General features: G+C 48.1%; 1 protein-coding gene across 1 annotated transcript in view; it reads left to right on the top strand.

Moving 5' to 3' along the window:
* The window catches only part of CCDC81 (coiled-coil domain containing 81), a 794,710-nt gene that overhangs the window by 235,551 nt on the left and 535,049 nt on the right, over window positions 1-24,110 (top strand). The window contains exons 4-5 of the mRNA XM_069639737.1: window positions 2,569-2,825; window positions 18,297-18,382. Coding sequence (XP_069495838.1) covers window positions 2,569-2,825; window positions 18,297-18,382 — 343 coding nt within the window. The remainder of the gene's footprint in view (window positions 1-2,568; window positions 2,826-18,296; window positions 18,383-24,110) is intronic.

The raw sequence follows: 24,110 nt of genomic DNA, 5'->3' as shown, positions 1-24,110 counted from the left end.
GGTTATCTGAGTTACCTGGTTGCAATCAAATTGTTATGGTTACAGAGGTTTTCACGGCTACATAGGTTTACAATGTTACATGGTTACATGTTACAGAAGTGTTCAAGGTTACATAGGTTTACAAGGTTACATGATTGCATCAGCTCTGGCAGCTCAGAGGTTACATTTGGCATACCTATTACATGGTGAACAATACAGGTACGGTTCAGTGAGGAAGTCTGCTGACCATGAGGTGCGGTATCTAGTTCCCTTTACTGAAGAGCCAAGTTTTGAGTTCTTTCCGGAAGGATCAAAGGGAGAAATCTGATCTCAATGTTATGGGCATGGTGTTCCACAGTTTGGCTGCGACCACTGGGAAGCTGCAGCCCCCTGCTTTTTGGCGTTTGAAGCTGGGGATGTCCAGTCAGAAGGCATAGGCCGCTCGGGTGGGTTGGGCAGATTGAGCTTTAGAGAATTGATTGTAGAGGTATCTCGGGGCATTCTTGGACAAGCGTTTGAAAGTCAGGGAGAGAATTTTGAAGGTTATACGCTCCTTGACCGGGAGCCAGTGGATTTCACGTCTGCCACTGAGATGTGGTCCTTTTTAGGAATGTTAGTTAAGTGCTGCTCTGACTGCATTATTCTGAGGCCCTGTTTTCATGTGGCCCTGTTTTGCCTTCATCCGGGCTCAAGGGTATATCTAGGGGAGAATTGACCTTTCTTCTTCAGGAATGCCTCCTTCTATCTCTGCTACTTCATGGATGTTGCTTCACCATGGATACCTATAGGGGTTGGTCATAGAGGTCTGTGCCTTTTTTTTTGGTAATACAACCCCAATCAGTAGAACCCCTTTCCTAACTCATTTATGGGCATAGCCCTGGGCCCTTTCCTCCAGTGTACCTCAATGCTACTTAGTGTCAATTGTATCAACAGTATCCTTTCTGATACTGCTTAATTCGCTGTATTCTCCATTGATGTGCCCAATACTCTTAAAGCTCTCAGCCAGGCTGGAGTCCTGGGCCTCTTCATTGGACTAATACTGACCAGCCCTGTCTTTGCTATTATGCATGGTATGAGACTGACTGAGCTCAGTGTAGGACTCTCTTCTCTGGTGACAGTTATATGGATTATATCAGTAAGATTATTTCCAGACAGAAATATTTTGAGCAACCTTAATATCCCTTTTCATGTTAGCCCATATAGGCAATTTTCTTTCCGGCACTTGTTTACTTTGAAGATAGTTCTATAATGTCACTGTGGTCTGGAATTCGAATGGAAACGGTCAGTGCAGTAGACCTGAAGAGAGCTGTAATGTTAACACTCCTCATGCATTCCCTGTAGCACTGCGGTGCTAGTGCCACCCACCTGTTTCCTACAGCTCAGGATGCTCCCTGACATCGGCACACAGCTGAGTTCACCGGTAAGTGATCAACAGGATCAAAGATGCTGGCACCAATATACAAGCCTTCATCATTGTGATAACCTAGAGCCTCCAAAGGGGATAAGTCTCACTGTTTTCCGTAGTGGCGGCCCAATGTGGCACCACTTTGTACCAGAACACTGCATGAGTGAGGGCAGTGTGGGGTTCTGGCACTGTAAATTATAAACATATTCTGAAACGTTGCACCTGAAAATATCCTTCCCAAACACCCGGCAGCAAGTCATGGATCCTGAAACTGATATTTGCAAAACCGACAGAACAAGATAGGTTGGAACTTTTGCTTACCACCCCTGCATCACTTTCGGTATTAAAATATACTCCCAGTTCCTGATAATAAATTAGCACATAATCAATGAATAATCACAAATCTGTCTGAAGACGGTGAAAGGCTATGCTTATCTTCTGATTGAGTAGTGAAGAAAAAAAATATGGAGGGAAGGAACAGGGAACTTAAGGGCAGAAGGAGTAATTGATTGGACAATTAATGTCAGGTGGATCGTTTAGATTAGGCTACATGTGCCCTTTGTTTCATTGGAAGTACTGCACAACTCTTAAATAAAGAAAGAGAAGCATGATGCTCACCTCCAGTCTTGCCTTACAATGTTTTTTAATCGAAATAAAGTATCTGTCTTACATTATTTTGTTTCTCGTCTCTTCAATTGATCTCTTATATATCTGCTACCCCCACACTTCTCTCCTTCTGATATGTTTCTCATCAACCATTTCACTTTACCAGTCTCCTCACATCTAATCTGGCCTCTTGCCCAGATTTCCTTAATAACGGTAAACTACATATGTCAAGTTTAGTCCTACAACTTGATTTTGAACAGTGTAGAGGTAGAGGCGATTTAACATATAGAAAAACGTGGGTAGGTGGTCAACTGTCGAGAGGAATCGACTGCCTTGCACACATGTATGCTTGTCACAATCGCTGAGTTACAGTAAATCACACTGTTACACAGGCATGAGAGAATTGTGGATTGACATGCAGTAGTTTCTGTTAAGCCTATAAAGATTCAAATCTGGAGTTTATTTTAATTAATTGTTACAGAGCATTTCATCTCTTTCACACTGATGTACCATTGAAGTGCCTTTTGAATTGTAATTTACTCTGGTGAAATGTGTCTGTGTTTGATTTATTTTCTTAGGTGATATTCCAGTTGTTCCACTCAATTTCATGGCGCTGTCCTTGGGGAGTTCATTTACCCGGGACATAGTGGAGGGGTGCGTGAAAGAGACCCTGCAGTTGTTCTCACGCTCCATTGCCATCAAGCGGAATGTGGAGTTCACCTTCACAGGTATCGGCGTTCTCATCATCCGAGAGGGCAAGGTGAAGATGAAATTCTACAAAGAGTTCCTTCACTCCATGGATGGATCTGGGAACCTGCTGAAGGCTCTTGTGAATGTAAGTTGTCACAAAATGGACCATTTGGAACCAAGAAGTATGCCAAGACCAGATGCTCAAAGTTAAACAATGTTATTAGGGACTGTGTACAGGGGTGGGCCAACTTAAATATAAACTGTATCTTTCCTAACAAAATAGAAATATAACATTGCCTCCTTTCTCCAGTGGGTCTTGCAAAGGCTTTCCTCAGAATGGGAGTTCCAACTTTCAAGCCTCAGCAACTGTTCCAAAGTCTCTGAGGAGTTACGTCACTCCCCTGTCCAATTTGTTGCAAACCCTCCTTCTGTTCCTCTGAGCCTAGTTGCAGGCTTTCCGGGGTCCACTACGCCCAGACTAAACCAATCCTTCATGTTCCGCAGGACCTTCAGGGGTTGCTTAGAGACCACGTTGGGGTCCGCAAGGAGAGAGTAAAAAGGACCAATCCGTCCTGGCTTTGTTCTTTCCACCACCTCTCTGAACTACCACTATGCTCCTTGACCCCCGCTGGAATCTCCTCCCCCCTGTTATACCTCCCTAGGGCCTTACATGGCCGTCTGGAGCCTTCTACTTCTAGATTAATGTCCTGCTTTAGGCCCATTGCCTCCCTTTTCAATATCTTAACAAGCTCACAATCTTTTTTTATGGCTCTTGTTAGGGAGAATTCTCAGTAATGTACTAATTCCCTTCTACTTTAGAGACCCCCAGCTCTTTTTGCTGTACTTTAGGCATCATCTTTACATTGTGTCACACAGCACCTTCAGTGCAGTTACACAGGGAAGTCGTTTAGATTTCCCAAAGGTTTAAATACCTTCTCTTGGTAAAACTACTGTTTCCAAGAGCAGTGAAGTGAAATTGACTGATTTACATTTTGTAATTTTCTAGACCCAGCACACACTGTCTTACAATAGGGTGCTGGAGGGGTTACTTAGTATCCCCTTCTGTCTAGTTTCTCATGTAACATTTTTATGTTACCCTTTCTAGATTTAATGGCTGGTGGCAGTGGTTTACCTTTTCGTACCATTGTGGGATTCTACCGCGGGCTGCAATTGCAGCTGCAGTAAAGCACCCATGGCTGCCCATTTTGTCAAAATGGCCCCAGTCTTCTTTTTTCACCATTTCTTGTTGGAAAGGTCCTTCTTGAGATTTACTGTGTGCGCCAAACCAGGTTTGGCCCCTTTGTTTATTTTGTCTTTGGTGGGATTCACTGGTGAAGTAGGGAGGTGGCCGAAACTCCATGTGCTTAATCCCCCTGGTTACAGAAATGCACCCAAAGGTGATTGGCTGGCTGGCTGTCCTTGCAGGACCCACACCATGATGTGTGAATGACAGCTAGGCTGCAAATGAATAGGAGAAACCTGCATAAAATGCACAGCTTTTGGCTTGGAAGGCAGAGTCGACCACTGGACGAAGGAATCCAAAGAAGAACTTGGAAGAGACGCCTGCTGTAACTCCTGGACCGTTGGTTTGCCCGGTGAAGCCCTGCTGCTGTTCTGAAGCTCCAATTTCGCCTTGACTAGAGAAACCCTGCAAAGGATGACTTCTCCCCTTGGGTTGGTGGTACCAAACGAGCCCCTGGAAATCCTCTCGGAGCTGGCTGTACTTCCTTTGCTGCTGCAGGAACCGATTGCCAGGGAGAGGAACACCAGAATCGAGTGAGTGTCTTTAAGTCGGACCCGAGCTCCAGGAAGATCCTCCGGACCCCCAGGAAGCAGGACTGACCAAGCCTGAGCTACCTCAACAGAGTGGTGGACCCCAGATGTGAGGAAAGTCTATCAAGGTTTCCAAGAACCGCAGTGGTGCTATTTGCGAGGGTCGCAAGAAGCTGAAACCGTGGAGTGAAGATGATTTGAAGTTTGCCGATTGCTGCCGTCAACCTTCCATTCATAGTACAGGAGTCCCCAGACATCCTCCCTCTTTCCCCCACGACTGAGGCCCAGGAACAAAGGATCTGCAGACCTACACAGGAACAGAAGTCAGCTGGAACCAATTTCTTCTAACCAAAGGTACTGTAAAACGAAGGGACTTACCTCTTGTTGTGTAGCCTTGCTAGTTCTCAGTTGAGACTTGACTTGGTTGCTTTTGCAGAGTTGCATGCAGCTTTGCCCCTCAAAAGCCTCCCAGCTTGTGGCCCTACAGTGATTCTTTTTTCTTCAAAGACTTCTAAAACATTGTGCAAGACTTTTTCCTACCTGCAAGAAGTGCTTCAGCTCACCTAGACTTTTGCCCAACTAACATTGGCTGTCCTGGCTCCCTGAAAGTCTCTTCTTATCCTCTGACTTTGTGCTTTAACTATTCCTCAACAAAACTCACACATTAGATAACTTGTGAGGGTGGGAAAGGGTTAATTTACTTTGCATTGGGGGTTCAAATTACTTACCTGCTTAAGAATATTTGTTAACCTTTTCTTTATTCCCAAAAACCTTTTCTTTAACACCAAACTCAGTATTGCTATAAATGTGCCAGTGATATATCAATGTCCACAGTGCCCTAGTTATTTAAGTCACCTCAGGTTGTAGGAAGTGTCTGTGAACCATCCCAAATGGGTATCTACTGATTAATTGAAACTGAGAGTGTGTATTTTGAAGTATATTAGTGTGTTACATATATGACTCCCTTCTAAAGAAGGCTTACTCAACTGACTATTAAATTAATAAATAATTGTTACATCAAGAACCCTTGAGTGTAAGTGTTTATTTGAATACTGTGAATCTCTGTGTGATAACCCTACAGCTCACATTGACCCCTCTTGAGATATGCCTGGCTGCTCAGTCACTCTACCAACTTGTCTAATACATGCTTATACCAAAGGTTGGGTTAACTATTGCCAAGAGGACAAGGCTGGTGCAGTCTCCCACAGGGTACTACATACAACCTTGCCTAACAGCTTTCTTCTTTCACTTCCACTACTCGTCACCCCCTAGACTATCTTCTTCACTCTGCTCATCTGAAGATGTATCATCCTCAGCCTCCTCACTTTTGTCCTCCCCCTTCTCCTGCTGATTTATCAATGTCTCCTTACTACCACCTTGGCCTTTTCTCGTCACCTTCCACTCCACTCCAGGTATTACTTCCTCCTTCCAGCCTTTTAATTTTACTCCATCCTTCAATTCCGCTTTTATTTTTTTTCTCCCTCTGTCTGCCTGCTCTTGTCCATTCCTGACAATCGTCTTCTGTTTTTACTTCCTGCTTGTGTATTTGTCCTACTTCTACCTTTAACTCCACTCCTGGTCCTCTGTTTCTACTACTTACTTATAATCCACTCCTGGTTTTACTTCCTCCCTCCTTTCCTCTGTTTCTGGTATTGACTTACAATCCACTCCTGGTTTTGCTTCCTCCCTCTTTCCTTCCACCTTTAGATCTCACCACTTTCTTCTGTTCTGTAGAAATCACCTCGTCCTCTCTCCTGCTGCCCTTTCTCCAGCTCCCCTCTCCAGCACACTCCTTTCTCCAGTCTCCAGAGTATCTGTGGCCATTCTCCCCTGCCGCAATCTTCCCTCTTCAACCTTCTCCAAACAAGAGCCGCCTGCTCCTGTTAGCCACCCCACTGAACTGGGCTGCTTTGCTTTTATAGCAACATGTCCCCTCCACCTGATTGTAATTAGGGCTGATAGTCTGCAGCTGTGAGCCTAAAGGGTGTGAGGGTTGGGAGTGGCTGGACTCTCTAAATTCCTGATACTCAGATTGAAGCTTAGAAGGTTGGCTGACTCTATAAGAACCCTCCTGGCCATTTTGAAACTCTGTGTGCAGAGAGAAGTTGAACAGGCTACCTGTGTGGAGGACATCATGCAGTGCTGCAGTTGGGAAGGCAAGTGGGTTAGGGGGTCTTTAGGGGTGTTTAGTATTTTCCCAGGGTGGTCTACCTGTCCTTGAAAGGTTTTGCCATGGACTCTTGCTCCTTAAAGGGATAATTTGACTTCACTGATCCGTTCTGGGTTTTCTGGTTGGGAGAGAAGGGCATTGTGGGAGATGTAGCCCCTATGAGGGTGGGGTGCCTGCTTGATTTCAATATTTGGGTCCTGTGACAGGTGTTCTGTGTCTTCCTTGTCTTAAGTGAAAGGACTGGGCGTTTCTCTAGATATACTGTCTCCCTAGCCCCTAATTTTGCTTTCCGGATCGGGTCTGGGATTTGCTTCTGTTTCTGAGGGGCATTATTATTTAACAGTTCTCAATTTATCAACCTAGGAATAGATGAAGGACTAAATCGAGTCGATTGAGAGATTCGAAACTTGTGGCTTGAGACTGAACACAGATGCCTAAAATGAGTGCTTAATGTCCATAATGACTGGCTGAAAGTTAGGGTATTATCTTACTTGTGCAGGTTTTCTGAATGTTGAAGTTTCAATCCGATTTGTTCCAAGTGGTGATGAGTTATATGTATTGGGATAGTAAACTGATTAATAATTAATTTTGTGTAGGCATTGCGTTTTCAAAGGGTGTGGGATTAAAACAACTCAATTACCCAGTCTTTGATGAGATCTTTATGTGAATCCGTATTACATGGTATCAGAATAAAGGGAAGGCATCTTATTCCCACTATCGTAGGAAAGTCTAAGACTTATAAATATATCAACATATCAGGTTAGAGAACAATTAAAGAAAAAAGTAAGACAGAGAAATGCAGGCATTTAGGGATCAACTGTAAGTGTACAGGACAGGTTTGAGAACATCAGTGGAATGCATGCTGACAGTGTGTGCCTGCTTTGTGAATAAATAATGCACAAGAGATTGGTTTGGAGGTTCCCACTCTCTTCTAAGAATTGTGTTAGGTCAGAATTAGGATATGGACAAGTAAGCATTGTGAGTGACTTGTTTATTATTTCTCACCAAAAGTGTTTGAACTATCCCTACAACTAAGATCCTATCCTAAAAGAAATAAAAGATGTCAATAGGGTGCCCATCAGAATGTCAATACAAAACTAAGAAAGTCCTCTGTTCAAGCCTGTCCCTACCATTATTACAAAGAAACAAATAACTCAACATGAAATACAGGAAAGCCGTTGACCTTTCTACTGGAATGGTGGTTGGTTTCTGACCCCCATCCAGGTGTGTTTCTCCCAATAAGGCTGTTTGCCTTTATCCCCAGAGTCTAAGCAGAAGTGTCTGTTCCAGTCAGTCTTTCTTTTATTTGGTTCCAGCAAATAAGTGCAAGTGTCTCTCTTTCTGGTTCATATAAACTGGGGAGTGTTTGATCTGTGTCATTTTCTTTCCCCCTTCATCACTAGGCGAGCACCAGGCGTTCTGGCCTGGGAGGAGGTCCTCTGAATTCAGATGGTCTTGAGTTTTGGTTCTTGTCTCCCCGTCTTCAGGTATATATACTGGCTTCCCGTCTTAGGGTGCTGACTCCTGTGCCCCACCCAGGGGTCTGGTTTCAAGTACCCTGCCTATGGATTTGGTTCCTCTTGCCCCGTTTTGGGGTTTTGCTTGTCTTGTCCCACTTTGGGATACAGTGAATCTCACCCCACCATTGGGGTATGGTTCTGCGCACCCCATCTTGGGATATGTTTTCGGACCCCCCACCTACACCTTCTTGTAGCCTACGTTGAGCTTTGGCTTCTCTCACCTCCTCAAGGGCTATGGTTGCTCTCTTCCCATCTTAAGGTATGTTTTCAGGCACCCAGCCTAGCGGTATGGTTTCTTGCAGCCGCATTGGGTTTGGGCTTCTCTCGCCACCTCTAGGGCTCTGGTTGCTCCTACCATTGGTTTGCCTTGTGTCTCTCAGGTTCAGTCCCACACTGCACCTGTCTGGGTGCTCACGGCTTCTAGCATGGTAGGCTTGTCGGCATTCCACGGGCCCAGCCCTGCTTTGGCCCGCCACGCTCGGCGTGAGCTCTCTTATGCCTGCTCCTCCTCCAAGTGGGAGGGCCCATGCAAGGGGGAGGGCCCATGTGTTTTCCTCACATCACTGATAGGCTCGTTATCCCCCTGTTAGGGGAGAACTTCCCACGACTTGCTCAATCCAGCTGACTCAGAACACTCAGAGGGTCAGAAACCACACCAACCATCCTTACCGGTAATTTTCAGTCATTACATACTTCAACTCCCATGTAACCAACAAAGGTTGTTCTGTAATGTTGGGTATAGGGAGGATAACTACTGTCTCTTCTTAGGGGGGTGGGGTCACCTTCAGTGGGATCCCAGTTCCCTGTCCCCTAGGGAGTGTTAAGCTTAGCGGACTCACCTCCCTAGTCCCAAAGGATGTAACCCCCCACTCCTTGGGCAGAGCGGACTAATTCCCTGGATTTTCCAAAGAATTGATTTTGCAAGTAAAATATCAGTGCAGTTAGTAATAGCTCAAATGTGTCTCGTGTTGTCTTTATTTTTATTAGAGAATGTATTGAGGATAGAGGGTCTCATGAACCTCTGAATGTTTGAGCGATCTACATTTCAATGTTCAATAAACTTTGCTGGTTTTGGAGAAATCAAAAAAAGATGTGGGGGGAGCCAGTTAGGGAGCATGGTCAAGATGGCTCCCTGATTGCTTTGCTCCTCGGATCTTCCTCATGATTTTTGAGATAGCTGTGGCCCCTGCAATCACTAATAGTCCAGAGGCATAGGCCCCAAATGTGGGCAGGAGGGCCTGAAGAGGCATCATACTTCAATGAGGTTCAGAACAAGAGGAGGCTAGGGGCAGTGGGAAACCAGAGATTTAGGTGTGGTGTTGGGTTGGTAGGCCATGCATCGAATCAGTGACCGCAGGAGCCTAATCAAAGGGAGGTAATTAACAGCACGACAGACCCAGAGGAGAGTTGGAGTTGGGGCCATTCCTATACAGTGTACTCCTAGCCACTTAGCATGAGTGTGACACTCCCTCATTTGCAGAAGGGGGATACAGTGAGTGGAGATGCCAGGATGTCCTGAGGCCTGAGCGTAAGCATCCCGACACACAGAGGGTTCCTGCGTTAAACTTCTTAGATATTGCAAAGCTGTCCTGTACCAGGATAGGTGTCTTTCCAGAGTAAATTATTGTTTGAAGATTACTGAGTGCATGGTTCCAACTGTGCTTGGCACATACAAAGTAAATTAAAAAACAATCAGTATTGTCTAGAAGGTGCTAGCCACAGCGGATGTTGAAGGTCGAGCAAGTTACGTTTATTATGGTACCCCATTAACACTGCCAAACAAATAGAATGAAACACTATGCATCAGGCAACCGAAAGACATCCCAGAAGATCAAATGAATGATTGAACTGGGAAAAAAGTGCATCTAATGTGGTACACACCACAGGAAGGGTGGTAGCAATGTTGTGCAATCTCTATCAACATTGTGGCCCTCCCATGACTACAGCACCCTGGCTAACCGTCTTGCCTTGGGAGGACCATCCCGCAGAGATTGATAACTGTTATAAGGAAAATACCTGTGGGGAAAAGTCATCAGATTAAATAAGCTGGATCTAAAGTTGTGGGAACAGATGTGACAGTCAAGGGTGACTTGACTAAGAAAGTCAGCTATTGGCTCTTCAGACTCAAGTGGGTATATGTGTGGGTATGTATTGAACCCTCACATACCTGCAGAAGTTCCAAAGGACCACTGTGAAGACAATGAAAAGGGAGCTCACTGCGCTGTCCTTACGCCGAAGGCTTTGACAGCGGAGGTGGCCACAAAATCAGACATAAAAAACACTCAGAGCGGACCTGTAATTTTTGTTAATAGAAGTGAAGACAAGTGTCGGCCAGGTGGAGGACACATTAGAAGTACTCTTGCGTCCCATTCCATTTCCTCCATACTTGTGGGATATTCTGTCCTTTGGGACGGGACCAGAGCACTTTTTGATAGCATCCAAAAATATTGTCCTTTTTATTTTTGTCGGGCCAACACATGTGGCTTCAGCCCAGCCTTCCTGAACCGTGCCCAGAACATTGCACTTTAGTCCTTGTCTCTGCGCGGTCGGGATTGGACGCACTTAGCACTGCAGAGATTTCTTTGTTTTGCCTGCTTTTGTCCTTCAAATTGGTCTTCCTACCACAGTAAACAGTCGTATTCTTTTCCTCTGCCTATTCCGGAGCATAAGGGGTTCAACTCGTCTACTTCCTGCGGGCGTCGCCATGTGGCGGCGGACCCTCACATCCTATACTTCGAGTGCCTGGGCTCAGACCATCGTTGGGATGTGTGTTTCTACTGCGAATCCCTCTCAGTCCACACACTTGAACGAAGGCTTATCAGGTGGGAAGAGGTATTCCACAGCTTTCCTCCGGTACACCTACGGAAATGAATTGAAGAGAAAAGACATCATTTGGTAAATTCGTTTCTGGGCACCCCCGCCGGGTGACTCCTTCATGGGGTCATCCGGTTCTGGGAGGAGTGGTTGCAGCTTTAGCATTACCAGGGTTTACCCCAAGTGGGGTCTAAACTGAATACCTGAACTTCCTTTGAGGTTCCCCTTCTGGGGGCTTAAAGTACAGGGCATGTCCCGAGGTTACCTCGCTGGGGGCTAAAATTATCGGGGTCTCTGCCGAGCTTCCCCGGCTGGCGGCTAAAAGTACTGGGGCATGACCCAGGATTCCCCTCTGGGCCTAAAATTACGGGGGTCTCTCTGAGGTTCCCCCACTGGAGGCTAATAATACCGGGGTATCTCCCAAAGTTTCCCTGAACGGAGCTAAAAGAAGCACCAGCAAGGCGAGGATCCAGGTTCCAGGGCTAATAAGACCGGATCAAGTTCCAAGGTTCCCCTCAAAGGGGCTAAACATTGTACTGGCTAGGCTGAGGGAGCACAGTAGTCGGACAAATGTCCAAAGTCTTTCATTACTGACTCTGTTGAGGATCCCTCAAGTAGGGCTAAAGAACAAGTCAAGGCTCCTAAAATATCAGCCAAATCTTTAATGGCTTCTGACAGACCTGTGACGCAGGTCACCACAGGGGTTTCAAAATGGGGCCTCAACCAGTGTCTACTGTGTCCGCCATTTTGTGAGCCCTTTTGTGGGTCAGCCATTTTGTCATCACCGTCCGCAGCGTCAGGTCTAGATACCATACCCAAATATTTGCCTTTTGCATCCTTGGGAAAAAATCCTTTCAATCCACCGTCAGAATGGAATACAAGAATGCCTCTTCTGCCAACGTTATTGCTTCCCCTAACATCAGCGCCACTGCACTATGTGGACTTGTGGAGGGGGAACCTTCTTAGCAACTAGTCTCAACAGACTCGCGAAGGTACAGCCCGCTTGATCGTCTAGTACCTACTGCACAGCCAAGACTGTCTTCAGAGGAGGCGTTCTTCAGTCATTTCCAGAACCTGATGCACTCTGTCCCTATGAAGGCATACTTTAAGGACCTATTCAGGGAAATTTTTCCCAGGCCAACAGAGCCTCCTGCTCCAAAGGAGATGCTGCCTCCGCTGCCTCTCCCAGGCCAGTGAAAATGCCTTCTCCCCCGCAACCACCTCTGGTGGAGCAGCCTCCGAAGCCAAAGGAGACTGAACCTGCTCTGGCTGTGTCACGCTCCTCAACGCCTGCTGATGATCCCACCAAAAAAGATGCGCCGGATGTCCACAAAGACAGTGAGGATCTGCCATCTTCCATCAGGGCGTTTCACAATAGGATGCTGGATCTGATGGCTTTTCTGGGTATTCCTACTCCTGATCCGCCAGAACTGCAGGCCTGGGTTCTCTCAGGGGCCTTACTTTTAAGTCACAAGAGCAGTCAGGCCTTTTTCTTCAAAAGGACATTTTGGCAGAAGCATAAACCACATACAGGTCAGCACATAAGTAAACAGATTGACGCTTATTATAAACTACAGGCATCTGAGGAGATTCCCCTTACTAGATGCCTTCTTCCACTGTAGTCACTGCAGTGACCCTCCAGTGCAAGTCTTCACCCTCCTCTTCCTCCCAGTTGTTTTCTCAGGAGGATAACATTCTAGAAGGTGTGGGGAAGAAAGTATTCGATAATACAGTGCGTCAACTGCATCAGGCAAATAAGGTGGCGATTCTTGCTGCAGCTAATCTAAAATTATGGAAAGAGCGGTTCGAGTTTGAGCAATTTATTCCACAGGAAAGACTTGATGACTTCAAGACCAGCTTGTCAGATGGCCCAGGATTTTCTAGAGACCGGCGCCTTGAAACACCCTCTGATGTATTGGCAGTTCATAATTACGCAATAAATAAATAATGTCGATACTTTGGCACGTGGCCTTATGTTTGGCCTTGATATCACCTGCTAGGCGTGGCTCCACACAACCAAGTCCTCAAAGGAGGTCCAGGAGAAAGTCTTAGATCTTCCCTTTAAGGGTAAGGAACTTTTTCACAGCTCCACGTATAAGGAGTTGGCAAAAACCAAGGGTAGCACCTTAACATCCGAATCGCTGTCTGTCTTTGCTAAGCCACCAGCCGCAAGATCTTCTTATCCCCAAAAGTCAGATTTCCACCTAAACGGTCCTCGACAAAATCAGCAAAGGTAGAGTGGATGGTTTTTCTCCCACTCCACGGCCTCCAATGCTGGGCCCAGCAGCCCCTCTGCTGATAAAAATACCAAATGATGGTTTCCGATGGTCCCAATCAACTTTGGTGGGAGGACGTACCTCCTTACACCTGGAGGCATGGCGGGCCATCGCAAAGGACCCATTTGTTCTATCAGTGGCCCGTTTGGGTATCCGCCTCCCTCTTCCAGTAATCCCTCCATCTTGTCCTCCTCTACAGAAGACAGGGACCCCTCTCCCTGCGTCAAACTTCAGAAGCTTCTGGACTTGAGGGTAGTAGAATGAGTCCTTCTGGCGGAAGACGCTGGGGGTTTCTATTCCCACATTTTTACAGTGCGGAAGTCCAACCAAGCTGGCCTGCGCACTTTTTTGGACCAGTCCGATTTCAATATTCACATTCCCCAAGAAAGATTCAAAATGATCACGCCATGCCGACTGACTCTGCATGGTAGATCTTCATGATGCGTACCTGCATATACCAGTATCACCCCAACACCGCAAACATCTTTGCTTTTCAGTAGGAGGTGAACATTTTCAATACAAATAAGTAAATAAATAAATAAAGTCCCACTCTCGGGTTGATCTCAGCGCTGAGAGTCTTTACAAAGATGATGGCTGTAATAGCAGCATTCCTTAGGCTCCAAGGAGTCCATGTCTATCCGTATTTTGACGACTGGCTCCTCAGGAGTCACTGTCCCTCTACAGTGACAGCCCACATTCAGTTGCTACTCCAGCTACTATTCAAGCTGGGACTCTCGGGAAAACTTGAAAAATCTTCAATGACGGTCTTGCAGGGCCTGATTTTCTTGGGTTTTCAGTGGAACATGGTCAGTGTTTGGGTTTTTCTGACCGAAGACATGGTGAGGGATTTAGTACAGACATGCTCCCTTTTCCTCAAATCCACCCACAGGTCAGCATGGCGGTTTCAGAGGCTCCTATGGCTAATGTCCTCCTGTATCTTAGCCCTCCATTTGGCGAGGAGGAAAATGAGATGCGCGCAGTTAATGCTGAGGCAGAACTGGTCCCAGGTAATGCATCTGAACTCTCAGTTAATTCCAGAAATGACAGCCGCCCTCCGGTGATGGTCGGACTTCACCAATCTTTCGGTGAGGGCGCTGTTCTGGGATCCCTCTCCTCAGGTCACGTTAACAACAGATTCTTCCCTGCTTGGCTGTTGGGCGACGTTGGGCCACTTGGAGGTTTTTCGACCTGGTCTGCTCTAGACAGGGGTTGCATTATATCAACTACCTCAAGCTTCTAGCAATCTTCCTGGCCTTGAAAGCGTTTCTGCCCAGGATCACCAACAAAGTTGCTCGCATTCAGACAGACAACTCAGTTGCAATGTTCTACGTGAACAAGCAGGGCAGGACTGAATTGCTGCTCCTAGTAAACCTAGCCATTCAGATTTTGGAGTGGGTAGTGCAGAACGGTATTTGGCAGCAGGCAGTGCATATTTTAGGCCAAGAGAACATAGCATGGCAGCTGACTCCCTCAGTTGCCAGTCCGTTGCGAACCACTATGTGGGAATTGAATGTTCAAGTTCTGTCCCAGATCTTTTCTGAGTAAGGGACTCTGACCGTAGACTTGTTTGCAACACTCTCCAAAAGGAAACTTCTGTTTTATGCCCCCAGGGAAGGCCTGGGTCTGGGCTCCCTTGCGGATGCACTGGAGAGATTGTGGGACGGGATGTCAGCATTCGCCTTTCCACCTCTCCCCTTAATCCATGGGGCATTGTTGAAGCTGAGGAGAGCGCGCAACTGCACTCTAATCTTCACAGCTCTGTGGTGGCCAGCCAGGTTTTGGTTCTCAGAGCTGAAACATCAATTAGGATATCCTCCAATCCAGTCGCTACGGATTCCCGATCTCATGCACCAGAACGTCCAGTGGGTGTGGCATCCCTCCCCACAATCCCTCAGCTTGGCTGAGTGGTCAGGACCCTAGCACAGCTCCATCTTTCAGAGGAAAATATGTGCATCATCCCAGAAGTGCGCAAACCCTCCACATGAGCTGAGTACAGGAGCAAATGGCTGTTTTTGTCACTGGTGCCTAGAAAAACAGCTTGATCCTTGTCACACCTCAATGGATTGCTTCCTTTCGTTCATATCGGATCTTGCATCTACCGGTATTGATATTTATTCCTGCCGAACATACTTCCGCTGATGGTGCTTACCTTAACACTGACTCCCGTTCGTTCACCCTGACGAATTCACTGATAGAACAACATTTCGCGCTGACGAATTCAGTGATAGAACAACATTTCGCTGGTCTTCTTCAAATGCTTTCTCCTGTTAAGTCGCCTCATCCTAAATGGACCTCAATGGTTTGTGGCAAAGCTCAACGCGCTTTGCCACAAACCTTTGTAACCCATGGCGATTGTGGTGTTGAAACTGCTTACCTGGAAGGTGGCCTTTCTGGTCGTCATTACTGCAGCCCGAAGAATAGGGGTGCTGCAGGCTCTCTCTATTTATTTTTTTTCTTTCTTTGATTGTTCATTTATAACGCGCTTAATACCAGCGAGTGGTTTCTAAGCATGGACCGGGATTCGAACCTATGTTGCACTGCGTTGTCTTGCTTCCAAGACAAAAGCTTTGCCCCTGAGCTATCCGTCCTCCCCAAAGGAGGAAGAACCTTTTCTGGCATTCCATTAGGACAAGGTAGTGCTTCACTCGCACCCTTCCTTTCTACTGAAAAAATTTTAGGCTTTCATATTAATCAGTCTACATTACAGGGATGGCGGAAAGGGTTTACCGGTACTGGTAAGGGTACCAGTGCCGGTAAACCCTTACCGCCTTACTACGAGGTCCCTTTTTGGGACCCTACCTTAACGGCTGGTTTTAACAGCCGTTAAGGACGGGACCCGCAAAGGGACCTAGGAGGTAATTACGGTACCGCAACTTGCGGTACCGTAATTACCGCCTTCCCCATTCCCATTGAGCCCTATGGGGGCAAAAATGGGAATGGGGAAGTGCCATGATGAATGGGGAATTACCGCCCCACACACTTTGGAATAGGGCGGTAATTCTGCCATTCACCATGGCGGACTCGGTAAAATACCGGCGGCAACCATGGCGCTAATAGCGCCATGGTTACTTCCGTCCGTGTAATGAGGCCCTGTCTCTTTACCAGTGATTTGTTTCAGACCTGGCATCAAATGCAGAACGGCTCCTTCACAACCTTGACGTTAGGAGGGTTCTCAAGTTCTATCTCAAAAGTACTAAAGACTTCAGAACTTCCTCTCATCTTTTTATTACGTTCGGGACTCCGAAAGGTTCACAGGCCTCTATTTCCTGCTGGATAGCCTCCTGCATTTCAGAAGCTTTCACACTTCAGGGGCTTCAAGCCCCCAAGGGTATCCATGCACACCTGGTGCGGGGAAAAGCTGCTGCAGTAGCTTTTCAAAAATACGTTCTTTGGCAAACCATTGCTAAGGCAGCCACTTGGATCTCTCTCTCTCTCAGCGTTTTGCCTCAACCTCAGTTCACGAACGGACGCTCAGTTCGGTAAGACTGTTCTTAAGAACTTCTTTAAGTAGGGGAGTTTTTTCCATCCACCCAGTATCTACGTAAGTGCTTGTGAATCTCCCACAAGTATGGAGGAAAGGAGACAGGAGGTAGGAATAAAAAAAGTTACTCACTGTAATGACTAACGTACTCCTTGTCCATAGTCCCCATTCCTCCATTCGCCCACCGCCTTCCCATCCAAAAAGCTCCCTCATATTGCTAATATGTCTACCGCCCTTGGTGATAGAAAATGACTGAACGGTGATGTGCTGGACGTAGCTCAGGAAGGCAGGGCTAAAACCACACTCGCTTGCCCCGCGTAAAAATAAAAGACGGACAATATATTTGAATGCTATCAAAAAGTGCTCCAGTCCTGTCCAGAAGGACGGAATATCCCAAAGGTATGGAGGGAAGGGGAATATGGACTAGGAGTATGTTGGTCACTATGGTGAGTAACTTTGTTTTCTTGCAAAAAAACATTTGGCAGCAGATGTAGTTTAAATGGAGTATAATGCGTGATTGAAGGACCAGCAGGCAAGCAATGCGGATCTATCATTGAAGGCTCATGATTTGGAGAACTACGAAAGGCATTGTAATCTCTGTATCCAAGGTGTATGTGAAAAAGAGGGCGAGAGTCTAATGGTTTTAGAAAAAACAGTAAAGGAATGGTGAACGCCCTGTACCACGGTGAGGGAGGGAAATATATCTCCTTTGACAGAGTGTACCGGGGTTGTCATTGAGTAACCTTAAATGTTGTGACCCTACTGAAACTCATTGTTATATACTGTATTTACTTCATTGACTTTGAGAAAACACACTACAGTTAGAAATCTAACCTTCCAAGGGAGCACACTGAATCACTTCTTATTAAACTGCTTGATTTATTTCTACAACACCAAATTGTTAGACCTACAAAAATGATTTACATTTTTTGTAGTTCTTCAAATCTTTTTTCACGCAGCCAAAAACAAGCTGCGAGCCTTTGTAAAAAACATGGAGTACAAGCAGATGCCTTTCTCGCTCTCTTTTGTTGTGTGTCTTGAAAGTACAGTACTAAAACTCTTGAGATTTTCATTGGGCACACATCACTTTGATCCGGGACAATGGATGTGGATATTTGGTTGTAGTGTGTCTTTTAATCAGATAATTAGTTGAAAGTATAAATTAGACCTTTATATTTCACACTTTGTTCTGGTCTGTAGGCGCTTGCCCCGATAAAAAAAAGAAAACCTCTTTACTTGTGAGGATCCCTGTCCTAGGCCCACGTGCATCTCATGTGCTGCCCCACCCGGCTAAGAAAACCTGGCTACCATTGAATTCTGAAGGTTTGCTGAGCAACCTACAATAGATGTGTCCATGAGGGCACACGCAGCAGTCCTGCACTGTATGCGATGCCCAGGACATCACTGCCACACGAGGACTATTCTGGAGTGCAGCACCTCCTCTGTGTGTTAATGCTAACCTGGCGGCACACCCGATCATACTCATTTTCAGCTCTGATCTGAATGCTTCTGTTTGCCTCTTGATTCAAGAAATGTAGAAGCCTAACCAGTTGATTTGATTGTATCTGTGGTTTTTAAACAGAGACCGGGAACGTGTGATTCAGTGATGTCCGGCAGGGAGAGCTGTGCAATACGGCCCCGCTCCTGCAGCGCTGTCTTGTTTCCAAGGTGAGTGCTTGCTTTCCTCCTCAGCGCATGCGCACAAACAACAAAACACCTTGTCCCTGGCCTTTGTTAGGGAAAAACGTGTCCTTGTTCAGATGTAAATATTTGTGAAACATTTGCTTTCAGTGTCTCTAGTTGGTTGCTCGGATTTACTGTATTTTTTGCACAATGTTCCAGTGCAAGAGGCAAAGTGTGATGGTACAACATTATAAGTTAAGTGACTGTTGGTTAATGGCCCTCTGCTTGACTCTCCAAAATGTGCATTCTTCTGAATTACTTATGAGTACAGAGCGTCCTCTGTTCACCCTGGTGGCTTCTCCTTCTGCCTTAGGGGTTGAACTCAGATTTCTGGCAGTATTACAGACACTTTCGACATGGCAAAAATGGCCCCTCTGCAAAATACATTATTAAACTGTACTAAGGCAATGTTGGCCTTAGTCATAATCCTTTGTCCTGGTACAAAAATGCATCTGAAGAATGTTTTCTTTTGCACTAGAGCAGCTTTTACACGTACACTTCTGCAAATACCACTCTTGAAGTTCAAGGGCTAGTGCCCACTTCCTGGAGCTGAATATACCGTCTTCCGGTTTTGATTACTTTCCATAATACATATGGAGTCCATGAATGATGTCACTGAGAAGCAGACTTATCAGTTTTCATTGTCAGTGCATGTGTGTTAGCTATAGCCCCCATACACTTGTAAACACATCGCTTTTAGAACATGGGTGTGACAGAGGGCCACTTTGGATTCAAAAGCACGTCTTGCCGGCCTTATAATTGGATCTATGAAAATTAAAAGCATAATAATACGCAACGGTGTCTGGTATAATTTCAAAGCGATTTGTGGGAGCGATAAGTGCAGGCGAGCAAGTGAAGCAAGACCGCCTGAAACTGCTCGGAAGGGTTTACAGGATATTTCTGTTAAGAGAAATCCTTCAAAAAGGTCAAAAAGATGCACTTTCAGGAGAAATTAAAAAACAGGATTAAAAATATTTGAGTAGAAGTACACATGAAATATGGCAAGACTTCATATGCCGCATTACCTCCTTAGCCCAGAAACATTGCACTGCAGCAAATCATGGATGGCCCGATCAGAAAATTGTGTGCCCCCACAGAAACCAGACACTCGCAGCAAGCAGGTCTTTTTTCTGCATATTATCACTGAAGCACGGTCTGGTACAGTTTCCGCTCTTACACTGGGCAAAATGTTAGTAGATATGACTTCATCTTAAATATGAAAGGATTTGGAAGAGCTGCATTTCAAACTTTCTCTTTCATTTAGCGTTGTGATTTAAGATAATGATTTGAGTTTTTCAAGAAAGATAACCTTATTAACCACTTTTTTGTAGTAAGGGTGCAAATAAACCTCCATCATCAACATTGCGCTATACGGCCGAAGGAAAGTGAGCTGGTAGTTTAATAACGATTGTAGATTCGTTCTTGTTTGCGGTATCGAATATGTTTTTAAGGTGTGGCATTTTTAAAAGCACTGCTCCAGGCAACGGTTATGTTTTGTACAGTGTTTTGTGTACCTTGTTGAGCTCAGAATAAGTGCCAGAATAAATGGGCTGCAGAAACAAAAGAAAGCTGTTTAACGATAAAGTAACTGTTCATTTCTACATATTATTTGGTGGACTACATTTTCCACTACCCATTGCTTAGTTTGCCTTACTTTCAAATCTCATACTCTTAGGATGTGTTTTTCTGTTCCTCCAGTGGTGCACCTAGGCGATCCGCAGAGAAGCAGCTACTGGTGACAGCGCCTTTCTTTCTCAATAGGATTTGCTCTGCCCTCTCAGAGAACATTTCTAGGCAGTTTGCACTATGCATACAAAGGGCCCGACTGTCAGGCCGATTCATGGAATAATTAGCGCGGCGCAAGTGGGCAAAAACGTGCGAATCGCAGTGGAATAGCGAAAATCGCAGTGCAATTGCGAAAATCGCACGAAAAGCAGCGCACGTCGATTCATGGAAGGCCGTGCGCGAGAAAACCAGCGGATGTGCGATAAAAAGTGCGCGGCGCACGTTGGCGCACAGGCCATCTAACAGCGTAAGCCAGGTCACAGCGAAAATCGCACAGGCCACAGCGAAAATCGCACATAGCGCGGCGCACGCAACAAAAGTAGGCGGAACACGGGCGTAACACTCGGAATGGGGAACAACTTGCCAAAACGTGGGCGTCACGGGGGAAGTACAGGGCACAAGTGCGCGGAACGCCCACACGCTCGCCTACAACACGTATTCATGGAATAGAATAGGGGAAAAAAGCGCACGCTCAAACCAGCGCACAGGCACAAACACGACCGCCACAAGAAAGCAGGCGGTAGCGTCTCTGCGGCTGTAAGAAATGTGCGCCAAAAGGTGCGCCAACAAATCGCACCTATATACTGCCATGATGAATGTCCCATACTGTGGCCCTCCAGGAAAAAAGACGTGCAAAGGGGTACCCACAAACACGGACACCCGCTGACAAAAAATACGTGTGCGTGTATACCGGTGTGCGCGGGAAGTCTAACACGCGATTTCAGCAGGGTACGTGCATCACAGGGGTTCGCGTGAAGTTTCACACGCGATCGGGTCTGGGGGAGCGGGCTACGTGTATATCAGGGGTTCGCGTGAAGTTCCACACGCGAACAGCCTGGGCGCGTGTATTTCAGGGGTGCGCGGGAAGTTCCACACGCGAATAGCCTGGGCGCGTGTATTTCAGGGGTGCGCGGGAAGTTCCACACGCGAACAGCCTGGGCGCGTGTATTTCAGGGGTGCGCGGGAAGTTCCACACGCGAATAGCCTAGGCGCGTGTATTTCAGGGGTGTGGGGGAAGTTCCACACGCGAACAGCCTGGGCGCGTGTATTTCAGGGGTACGCGGGAAGTTCCACACGCGAATAGCCTAGGCGCGTGTATTACAGGGGTGCGGGGGAAGTTCCACACGCGAACAGCCTGGGCGCGTGTATTTCAGGGGTGCGCGGGAAGTTCCACACGCGAATAGCCTAGGCGCGTGTATTTCAGGGGTGCGGGGGAAGTTCCACACGCGAACAGCCTGGGCGCGTGTATTTCAGGGGTGCGCGGGAAGTTCCACACGCGAATAGCCTAGGCGCGTGTATTTCAGGGGTGCGGGGGAAGTTCCACACGCGAACAGCCTGGGCGCGTGTATTTCAGGGGTGCGCGGGAAGTTCCACACGCGAATAGCCTAGGCGCGTGTATTTCAGGGGTGCGGGGGAAGTTCCACACGGGAACAGCCTGGGCGCGTGTATTTCAGGGGTGCGCGGGAAGTTCCACACGCGAATAGCCTAGGCGCGTGTATTTCAGGGGTGCGCGGGAAGTTCCACATGTGATTTGACAGTGTGGGTCCTCCCAGATGTACCCTGTACACCCTCCACGGCCCCTGCAGGCAGCCCACACCACAGGGGACTACCCTGCATCCCTGGTCATGTCCCGCAGGCAGCCCACCCACCATGGGCATGCCCCCCAGCAAAGGCACATGTCTCCTTGAACTAATGAACACCAACTCATGTCCCCTTGCACCCCCACCCCCCAGCACTGTGGGGCACCTGCCAGCAGGCCCCCACCCATGTCCAACTCATGTCTCCCACCACCCCCACCCCCCAGCACTGTGGGGCACCTGCCAGCAGGCCCCCACCCATGTCCAACTCATGTCTCCCACCACCCCCACCCCCCAGCACTGTGGGGCACCTGCCAGCAGGCCCCCACCCATGTCCAACTCATGTCTCCCACCACCCCCACCCCCCAGCCACCAGGGTCACCCTCCACCATGCCCCCACTCATGTCTACCACCACCCCCACCCCCCAGCCACCAGGGTCACCCTCCACCAGGCCCCCACTCATGTCTCCCACCACCCCCACCCCCCAGCACTGTGGGGCACCTGCCAGCAGGCCCCCACCCATGTCCAACTCATGTCTCCCACCACCCCCACACCCCAGCACTGTGGGGCACCTGCCAGCAGGCCCCCACCCATGTCCAACTCATGTCTCCCACCACCCCCACCCCCCAGCCACCAGGGTCACCCTCCACCAGGCCCCCACTCATGTCTCCCACCACCCCCACCCCCCAGCCACCAGGGTCACCCTCCACCAGGCCCCCACTCATGTCACCCACCACCCCCACACCCCAGCAGTGCAGGGTCACCCTCCACCAGGCCCCCACTCATGTCACCCACCACCCCCACACCCCAGCAGTGCAGGGTCACCCTCCACCAGGCCCCCACTCATGTCACCCACCACCCCCACCCCCCAGCAGTGCAGGGTCACCCTCCACCAGGCCCCCACTCATGTCTACCACCACCCCCACCCCCCAGCCACCAGGGGCACCCTCCACCAGGCCCCCACTCATGTCTCCCACCACCCCCACCCCCCAGCCACCAGGGTCACCCTCCACCAGGCCCCCACTCATGTCACCCACCACCCCCACACCCCAGCAGTGCAGGGTCACCCTCCACCAGGCCCCCACTCATGTCACCCACCACCCCCACACCCCAGCAGTGCAGGGTCACCCTCCATCAGGCCCCCACTCATGTCACCCACCACCCCCACCCCCCAGCAGTGCAGGGTCACCCTCCACCAGGCCCCCACTCATGTCTACCACCACCCCCACCCCCCAGCCACCAGGGGCACCCTCCACCAGGCCCCCACTCATGTCACCCACCACCCCCACCCCCCAGCAGTGCAGGGTCACCCTCCACCAGGCCCCCACTCATGTCTCCCACCCCCCCACCCCCCAGCACTGTGGGGCACCTGCCAGCAGGCCCCCACCCATGTCCAACTCATGTCCCCCACCCCCCCCCACCCCCCAGCACTGTGGGGCACCTGCCAGCAGGCCCCCACCCATGTCCAACTCATGTCTCCCACCACCCCCACCCCCCAGCCACCAGGGTCACCCTCCACCAGGCCCCCACTCATGTCTCCCACCACCCCCACCCCCCAGCACTGTGTGGGACCTGCCAGCAGGCCCCCACCCATGTCCAATCCATGCCCCCCTGCACCTGGGTCCCAACATTCCCCAATCATGTCCGTAATGCCCATCCTTCCCTGCCAAAAGGCCCAACCAACTATCACACCCACCCACATATCAAAGGCAATTACATGTTACACCCCCAATGTAAATAATGCAATTTAACACATGTCTGTCACACACAATGGCTGCAAGTGAATGACAAAACACCCAACATGACATGCCTGAAAGCAATGAGATGATACGACACATTGAAGAATAAAAAAATAATATGTATTGAACAGCAAATAAGAAAAAACACAAAGCAAATCAAACAAAACAAGATGAACGTCCAAGAAAAAATTCTGAAAAATTAAAATAAGCCAATTAAGAAGATCATCCTGGGTCCATGAGCCCTACCAAATTAAACCTAACTGACTACTAACTAAAAAGTGAACTATATACAAAAAAGTGGTGCATTGTCCAATCGCAACCAAAAAAAATTCAAAAAAACAAAGGAAACCTAACCCTAACTATACAACTATATACAAAGGCAGCGGGCTATTCGGACGGCTCACTGGTTGTTGTCATGGGCCAGGGCATCATCGAACTCCTGGTCAATGGCTTGGAGGCGGGCATGTTCCCTGGCCCCGAGGTCCCGCAGGGATAACGCAGTGTCAAGCTCAAACTCCCTGCGAAGACCCTCGAGGCACTCAGCCCGCCTCAGCGCCCTCCGCATGGAGTCCTCCGCCCTGACCATCGTGAGCCGTTCCTCCTCTGCCCGC

The sequence above is a fragment of the Ambystoma mexicanum genome, chromosome 7q (genome assembly GCF_040938575.1).
Source record: "Ambystoma mexicanum isolate Mex_15411 chromosome 7q, UKY_AmexF1_1, whole genome shotgun sequence".
In the NCBI taxonomy this organism is placed as follows: Eukaryota; Metazoa; Chordata; class Amphibia; order Caudata; family Ambystomatidae; genus Ambystoma; species Ambystoma mexicanum.
Note: the sequence above shows the minus strand (reverse complement) of the source record. Positions and strands in the feature narration are given on the sequence as shown.